Genomic DNA, 8,912 nt, shown 5'->3' with positions numbered 1-8,912 from the left:
ATAATATACGAATTACAACGAGTAATTGGGTTTACTAAAACATTAAAGGGTTAGTTCACCCAAAAATGAAAATAATGTCATTTATTACTCACCCTCATATCGTTCCACACCCGTAAGACCTTCGTTCATCTTTGGAAGACAAATTAAGATATTTTTGTTGAAATCCGATGGCTCAGTGAGGCCTGCGTAGCCAGCAATGACATTTCCTCTCTCAAGATCCATTAATGTACTAAAAACATATTTAAATCAGTTCATGTGAGTACAGTGGTTCAATATTAATATTATAAAGCGACGAGATTATTTTTGGTGCGCCAAAAAACAAAACAAAATAACGACTTATATAGTGATGACCGATTTCAAAACACTGCTTCATGAAGCTTCGGAGCGTTATGAATCAGCGTGTCGAATCATGATTCGGATCGCGTGTCAAACCGCCAAACTGCAGAAATCACGTGACTTTGGCGCTCCGAACCGCTGATTCGACACGCTGATTCATTACGCTCCGAAGCTTCATGAAGCTAGAACAAGTATGTTACCCCTATGCATCCTGTGGACTGTCCCTAATCCTAACCCTACCAGTAACCTAAGGGGAAACAGATTTCGACAGAAGAACAGTAAAAGAAGACCGAAAAAAGTCTTAACTATATCACGTGGTGAAGGTAGACTCAGATATCATGAATATATAAAATAATAATTATAAAATAAATAATAATACACTTGCAACTTTGTGCTTAAAATGTGTCTAAAATGCAAAATAATAGTTAAAAATAGTTAAAAGTAAAAAATAAAATAAAACGTTGTATAGGGCCTAGAGTATAAACAGCTTGTGAAAATGAAAACATTAAATTCAAATATTAAATGCCGTTTTAATTATCTTTTTATATTTATGTTGTTTTATTTTTTGTAAAGTGCTTTTGTAAAGTTATACTTTTGTTATGACATAATAGGCATATTGTTTTGAACTGCTTTTCCAATGGTTAGGCCTACTATTAATAGTGTAATAGTTTTGGTGAATTGTATTAAAACCAGACCAAAAATCCTAATAATCAAACTAAACCATAATAATTATTAACGTAATAATAATAATAATAATAATAATAATAAATATTAAAAAATGTATTGCCCTCCACGACATGAGGGTGAGTAATAAATAACATTATTTTCATTTTTGAGTGAACTAACCCTTTAATATTTTAGCCATGTAGGCCTATACATTTCTCAGTTTGTTCCTATGGTTTGTTGGCATAGTGTGCCCCCTGGTGACCACCAAACGATGCGTCACAAAAAAACAAACAACATCTGTGTGATCTTAACTCGAATAAGATATTTAAGCCACAGCATCATATGAGTTTTATGCACAATGATTCACATCATTTTTGCATACAGTTTTTAAGGAATGCAAACTCATTCAAAGTCATGGTTTGAAAAAGTGACAGGCGGCAGACACTCCTCCTGACTTCCTCCCGCTCGTGTCAAATTGCTCATCGCGCAACTTCCTGTCGCTGTAATTCCTCATTGCTAACGGAGGCTTCCTATCTTAGCCTAGCCAGCTAACTCCACAAACAGAAAAAAAACACAACAATAATGTGTATTAAGTTAACGTATGATATTACGTTCCGGAATAATACAGGCGTTAAAATGTGAACGAACAGAGATCGATTAGAGAGTCAAAGCGTTTCCGTTAGTTTCATACTGTATTGTATGTTATAATGCTAGCTCAGGACTCTAGATATTTTTTTGATGGCAGCTAGCTTAGAGTTTCACGTTTTCTTTGTTCGTCGCTAAAATTACATTTTAGGCCAGATTGTGACTCAACCGCAAAAACGAAAGTTTCTCTTTTGTAGGGCGATATTGATTTGTGTTGACACCTGTTAGCTAGCGCGGCTAGCTAGCGCTCTCCTCAGACTGATTCTACTGGAAATGGTGAGTATTTCTGCCTTGCTCTATATTATATTCACCGTTAAGCTTGTGTTTATAAGATATACTATCTTTGAATGGTTGCTGGCCTTGTTATTGACGTTGAGTTGGTCAAAATATATATATACTTCATGAATATATATGTATATTTTAAATCAAGTTTCTGGCCTGCTAGCTAGCGACTTTGTTTTGGCAAGTGTGTTTGGAGACCAGAGAGCTGCATTCAGGTAACATGACAGTTTCAGTGCAGAGAGCTGTGTTAGCATGTCAGTGAAGTAATCATGGAATTTTTTTTCTTCTCAGTCTTGTTTTACCGTTCTTCTGTCGAAATCTGTTTCTACTTGGGTTACTGGTAGGGTTAGGATTAGAGACAGTCCATAGGATGCATAGGGGGAACAGACTTCGACACAACATCGTCATGGTTTTGCTCTTGAAATAAATTAGTACCTTCGTATCCTGTTTTATACGCTTTGAAGCAATGTAGACGACATTTACATTATTCAAAGGTTGCCTCAGAGTGGAAAGTGTTTGTTTTCTCTGATAGACATCCATTATGTAATCGGAAGGTGATTTTTCTTTCATTTCTTATGATACATTTGTTATAGTCTTGTTTTTACTCCGTTTATAAAATGCACTGCTTTATTCCACATCATTGTTTGTTATATGCAATGCAAAAAGTATGTTTCTGATATGTTGACCTGGTTGGTTTATCTGTCAACAGGTAGACGCCCTCATGTGCCCATGGAGAAGGCGGCTTTCGAGAGGTGGCTGGAGTCAGTTTCTACCTCCTTCCTGGCGCTAAGCGACCAGCAGCGCAACCAATCGCTGGACCACCTCATCTCACTGAGCGGTGCCGCCCAGCTGCGACACCTGTCCAATGGGCTGGAAGCGCTGCTGAAGCGGGATTTTCTGCGCCTGCTGCCTTTAGAGCTGGCCTTCTACCTACTCCGCTGGCTGGACCCCCAGACCCTGCTCACCTGCTGTCTAGTGTGCAAACAGTGGAATAAGGTCATCAATGCCTGTACAGAAGTGTGGCAGAGCGTGTGTCGAGACCTCGGCTGGCGCATCGACGAGTCCATCCAGGATGCGGTGCACTGGAAGGGTGTTTATCTGAAGGCCAAACTGCGCATGAAGCAGCTGAGGGAGGAGGATGCGTTTGAGACAAGCTCTCTGATTGGACACAGTGCTCGAGTATATGCTCTCTACTATCGGGATGGGCTCCTCTGCACAGGTGTGTTACATTTTATAGTGGTTGTTTTTCCAGTGCTGTGGTCAAAATAAGATCTTTAATGATATTAAATTTAGCATGGAAATTCACCCTAAATTAATCTAATTTATAAATGCATCTTCTTGATCTTACCGTGAATGATTAATTCCATGCATGTTTCATTTTTTTAATCAAATTGTCATAATTCGAATTCTCTCTGGTGTGACGTATGCCAGACTTCTCCAATCATTTAGGCCCCGCTCCCTTTTCAAATTCAACCTCAAGCTCGCATTCAGACCTGCCTCTGTCAAATCAACAACCACTAGATAGAACCAAGTCAACGCTCCTTTTTTAAAAATTTTTATTTATTTTTTTATTTTTTTTACTTTTTCTATAATTCATTTCAAACACAGTAGAAAAGATTGCTACTTCTGTTACATCAAGACATTAGGTGCTAATTTATTCCTTTCATAAACTCAGTTTTCAGTCTCCAATGTGGGAAAGAATGAGTTGTTGTGCTTCTTATGGATTCTTGCTGGGGTCATTAAATTATAGGACATGTTAATATGATGAAGTGCATCGATTAGTTGTTTAAAGGGTCATGACATGAGAAATCAAATTTTCCTTGGTCTCTTGGCATATAAGAGGTCTTTGTATCATTATTACATCCTGCTAATTCCATCATTTAAAACAATATAAAAGCAATTATATAATCATGATTTAAAAAAAAGCTTAGTTTGGAGCAGAGGTGGCATGTGACGTCACAGGGGCACAATCATTTGCATACGACTGCCTCTGGAGTAAGACAACAACGCCTACTTTTATATCATCTCATCATTGTCCCCACCCACTGATGTTCAGTCAATGAGCAGCGAATGGATCTAAAGTAGGCTTAGTTGTTTACAATAAGATTGTATAAAAACAAGATTGCGATGCCATGCAGACGGTGTTGCTACTGGCTGTGGAAATTGTATAATTTGCCCGAAGGATCCCGATGTAAGAGAAAAATGGATTCGGTTAATTTTTAACAAACGTCCTAGTCACGTCAGTGCTGACTTGCGTGTTTGTACTGTACGTTTTACCAGCGAATGTTTTAAGAAAAAGTCACAATACGAGACTGGCTTTGCTCAAAAAATTTTGCTCAAAGATCAGAAATCAACTGATCTTTGATTCTGGAATCAGCATGGACCCCGCAAACTGAAAGTAACGTATTTCATTTTTAAACCGATAATGACAGTTAAAATCATAAAATATAATCCTAGTATTTTTACTTCAAAGAACGCTCTCTTTATAATGGCTGACGCTGTTGATCATGCAGCACAAGTTTATCTGGACACTTGCCAAAACTCCCGTTATAGTGACGATCTTACACTACACAATGAATCTCTTACTGTATTTAAATAATCTGCATTGTTAGTTATGGTGAAAGCATTTTGCGAGAGTACAGAAATTGCGTTGCAATGACGAGATCACTGCATTCACGTGATCAACAGAATGTCATATGTTAATCACTGCATCCTTCCATGTGATAGGAATAGATCTAAATATAATGCAATAATCAACACTTTTCATGATTTGTTAATCTCGACAGCTGTAATCGTAAAAATGTGGTAAAAGTATTCGATAGGATTCCACATGTAATACTTATTTCAGTTGCAAAGATGTCAGCCAATCACAGCGGTGGGTGTTTACATTGAAGTCTCACAGCAGACACACCCCTTCAAACAGAGCGTTCAAATCAGAGGACTAAAATCAGGGTGGAAAATAGCCATTTATTTCTAAATTAGAACAATTATTTAATATAAAAAAAATCATGTTAGCATTATAAGTGCACCTCAGGAAACATGAAATAATAAAAAAAAAAATCCATTGACCCCTTAAGTCCTTTCATAGACTGAACTAAATAAGGCTGCAGTTTTATTTTTTACCAAGCCATATTTGCGCTAAAACAACACTGTTCTTTGAAACCAACTAAGTAATCAAATTCACTTATTTTGATGGTAAATAAATACGAATGGTTGGTGGTTTACTGGTGAAGCTTGGGGTAGAAGACTGAAGTTATCATTTGTTTTAAGCTCGCTGACTGTAGACTTCCTTCCACTTAGGTTCCGATGACCTGTCAGCCAAACTATGGGATGTTCGCACAGGGCAGTGCGTCTACGGCATTCAGACCCACACTTGTGCCACTGTCAAATTTGATGAGCAGAAACTAGTAACAGGATCTTTTGACAACACCATTGCATGCTGGGAATGGAGCACTGGTGCCAAAATCCAGCAATTCCGAGGACATACTGGGGCAGGTTGGTGTCAAGCTTTGTCAGCTAATGGCACAAAGAAGATCAGTAAGATTTTATGTTTTTGTCACTGCTGACTTTTTGGTTGTTTCATGGCAGCATGACATTGCATTGGCGTAAAAAAAAAGTTTTACTCTTGTTGCAGTATTCAGCATAGACTACATTGATGAGTTGGACACCCTGGTCAGCGGCTCAGCAGACTTCACTGTAAAAGTCTGGTCCCTGTCTGCAGGAACCTGTGTCAACACTCTTACTGGACACACAGAGTGGGTCACTAAGGTAAGACTTCTTTTGACCAAACCTCATTGTGGAATGAAGCATTGTAGTTTATTCGTTGTTGTTGTTTTGTTTTTTGTTTTTTTTCTGGTTTAGGTGCACCTTCAAAAATGCCAAGTGGAGTCCATGATGCACAGTCCTGGTGACTACATACTACTGAGTGTTGATAAGTATGAAATAAAGGTAATGTAAATCATATGTGCAAGTAATTTTTAAAAAGCTCTATTATTGTTTTCCAAATTTCGGTTCAGTGTGAAGTTTGATCTTTAAATCAATTAGACTGTGATTTTAAATGTAAAGTTGTTTTAAAGGTCAGTCAAATGTTTCCATTGTTGCATTTAGGGCTGTCCCTAGAAGTTAAAAAACAACATAATACTATCAGTCATATTAATCTTTAACTTCGTTTATTTTGTGTTATCTCTTTTTTTGGCCTATGAGTCACATTCAAAACATGAGTATAGGGAGGCGGCGAGAAAGTTTGTATCCATAACTGTACAAGAGCGTACAAAAAGAACTTGCTGTTAATTGGCACATCATGTAGACTGGGGTGTCTAAAGGTGTGTTCACATATTCATGAGCGAAATACAGTCATTTCAACTGGAATTTATATGATTGTTATTTCTGCCTTAGGGCGAAAGATTCACATTGGGTTTATTTGGTTATGCAAATTTGTCAGGTTGACCACATGAAGCTTCTTGGTTTAACAGTGACTGCTGTGTGAGATGGGCTTCATAAATTGCTGCGCTGTTTCACTAAAGCACCTTAACAGCCCTTCTTTTTTATGAATCCAAAAAACTCCTAATCTTTTTTGGGGTGCAGGGTAGAGTATCTTGCTTTTATATCTTGTTTTTATCTGTCACCCTGCCCAACATTATTTTGTGTGGCTATAGTAACTAGACTCTTCGTCATCATTGTCTTCTTTTTTCTATTATATGACCGTTGGCAACCAGCATTAAGGTGCAATACTATGTCTGAGTGTCAACCAGCTGGATTATTCGCAATGTTATCATATGTGTAGTATTAATATTGTCAAAACCAGTATTTTGTGACACCCCTAGTTGCATTGATGAAGTAATGTGATATTCTGACTTCATATGGGCATAGTATTTATCTGGTTCTGTCTCTGTTTCTCCTTAGGTGTGGCCTATAGGGTGTGAGATCAACTGTAAGTGCTTAAAGACCCTCTCTGTGTCAGAAGACCGCAGCGTCTGCTTGCAGCCACGATTACAGTTCGACGGCCGGTACATTGTCTGTTGTTCGGATCTAGGCATATACCAGTGGGACTTTGCAAGTTTTGATGTCATCAGGTACATTCATTTCAGGCCCTCAATTGTTTAACCAAGCTTCTAATAACCCTGTTGAATCAACTGTCCTTTTAAGTTTGAATATATTGTTTTAATAGTTTTTTTAACTGTATTGTGTTTTTTACATTATTTTTTTCCATTTAAATCTGTAAATCAAAGAAATGTTAGGAAATAAAATTCAGTATTTAAAAAAGTTATTTAAGATTCATAGGGATGTCAAATTAAAATTTGAATATCGAATATTCATCGAATTTAAAATAAAAATCCACATTCGAATGCGAAAAAGGGGTGCATCAGGCAGCCTCATCACTGGCACACAAGATGTGGTGTTGCGTTTTAATGGGTTTTTTTTTAGTATATCCAGTTGTACCTACTCGATGCGGTGCTGCTGTGTTGTTCATTCAAAACATTGCAGAAAGAGAGAAGCTCAATGGGGAGAAGATCTTGGTTATGTAAAAACTGTAACCAAGTCATTCACACAACACATTTTCTGTACTGTTTTTCCATTGTTTTCTATGTAAACGTGCTTGACGGACATCGTTGACCATTGCAATCGCGTCTTGCACAAAAAAGCCACGTTTCGAAATTTAAAGGAAGTTCAATTTTTAAAAAAAACATTTCTTGTGACATTGTGAGGCTTTTTTCTATTCCATTGCATCTCATGTTTTTAAAAACAAAATGTACTTTGTGATCGTTGCTTCAGCTCTTTGTGTTAAACTATACATAAAAACATGTTGTTTTATTCATAATTCTTTATGCAATTTTTTTTTTTTTTTTTTACAGACAGTCATGATATTTCATTGCTATGAATAAACAATTTACTGCAGTGCATTAATATTTTGCTCATTGTGCCCTCTTGTGGCCAAAAGCTTTTTTTCTCCCAACTGAAATTATGCAGTAATATTTAAGTAAAAAAAAAATTGAATTTAGTTTTCAGCCATTTTGACAGCCTTATTGCACTATTTCTAGGTCATATAAGCTAAATTTGTGCAACTGTATGTTAATTTGACAAAAGACAGCATATGTTTATCATTTACTGATGTTTTTTTTTTTTTTCATATTCCCAGAGTCATCAAACCACAGCAGGAACCCTCCAGCCTCTCTCTGCTTGGTTTCGGCGATGTCTTTGCTCTGCTTTTTGATAACCACCACCTCCATGTTATGGACTTGAGGACTGAGGTCACTGTGGGCCGCTGGCCACTGCCAGCCTACCGCAAATCCAAACGTGGTTCTAGTTTCTTACCTGGCGTCACCTCCTGGCTCAATGGTCTGGATGGCAAGAACGATGCGGGCCTGGTGTTCGCCACCAGCATGCCCGACCATAGCATTCATCTGGTTCTTTGGAGAGAGAACGGCTAGAAACACAGAGGTGGTGAATACTAGCCCTGTGCTTTGAAATCAGGCGAGACTTTTACTAACACAACAAAAAGAAGAAAAAAGGGTGCTCTCCATTTAAAAAAAAAAAAGAAAAAAAAAAAAAAAAAAGAAATTACAGCCAACCAAGTTAGATAATGCATGGACCAAAGTGTTTTCAACCCTCCTCGCCTTTGTTTCCATTCAGATTAGGGATTTACTCTTGCTTCAATCTCTTTCTTAGTCACTTGCAAACCACGCATTCTACACGTTGCGATCTATAGAAAAGGGGACAGCTGAAGATTTGTAGTACAGACCATAGCTTCTCTCCATGATGTGAACAATCCAAGGTTTTTGTTTGTTGAAGATTTAAGAGATTTTCCACTGACATTCAGATTTCAGCTCCTTTTGCTTTCACACCAGTGAGAGGTGGTGAAATGCTACAAATCCATTGGAGCACAGATTGCTTCACAGCAAGCATGAGCAGAAGAGCTGGCGTGTTTTTTTTTTTTTTTTTTTAAATTACAATCACAAAGATTGACAATGAAGTGCTTTTGTTTG

The 8,912-nt window shown here is 37.5% G+C and overlaps 1 protein-coding gene across 2 annotated transcripts; it reads left to right on the top strand.

Moving 5' to 3' along the window:
- The first annotated feature begins 1,479 nt into the window (after positions 1 to 1,479).
- fbxw2 (F-box and WD repeat domain containing 2) lies at positions 1,480 to 8,487 on the top strand. Of its 2 annotated transcripts, none has more exons than XM_051894813.1 (7): positions 1,480 to 1,923; positions 2,639 to 3,148; positions 5,230 to 5,466; positions 5,564 to 5,697; positions 5,791 to 5,877; positions 6,832 to 7,001; positions 8,066 to 8,487. In XM_051894813.1, exons 2-7 carry the CDS (start codon positions 2,659 to 2,661, stop codon positions 8,355 to 8,357), a joined length of 1,410 nt encoding a protein of 469 aa, XP_051750773.1. In that variant the 5' UTR covers positions 1,480 to 1,923; positions 2,639 to 2,658; the 3' UTR covers positions 8,358 to 8,487. The 2 variants fall into 2 exon arrangements, with proteins under 2 accessions (XP_051750773.1, XP_051750774.1); XM_051894814.1 differs by having other exon boundaries at positions 1,481 to 1,923; positions 5,230 to 5,424.
- Positions 8,488 to 8,912: the final 425 nt, after the last annotated feature.

This window comes from Ctenopharyngodon idella, chromosome 5 (genome assembly GCF_019924925.1).
Source record: "Ctenopharyngodon idella isolate HZGC_01 chromosome 5, HZGC01, whole genome shotgun sequence".
Classification (NCBI taxonomy): domain Eukaryota; kingdom Metazoa; phylum Chordata; class Actinopteri; order Cypriniformes; family Xenocyprididae; genus Ctenopharyngodon; species Ctenopharyngodon idella.
The sequence above is the reverse complement of the archived record's forward strand: the minus strand, read 5'-3'. Positions and strand labels throughout refer to the sequence as shown.

Excerpts from the sequence above, each read along its gene's own strand:
- fbxw2 (XM_051894813.1), top strand. The coding sequence starts at position 2,659 with ATGGAGAAGGCGGCTTTCGAGAGGTGGCTGGAGTCAGTTTCTACCTCC. Across the intron at positions 5,878-6,831 it reads TTGATAAGTATGAAATAAAG|GTGTGGCCTATAGGGTGTGA; the intron begins GTAATGTAAATC and ends GTTTCTCCTTAG. Across the intron at positions 7,002-8,065 it reads GCAAGTTTTGATGTCATCAG|AGTCATCAAACCACAGCAGG; the intron begins GTACATTCATTT and ends TCATATTCCCAG.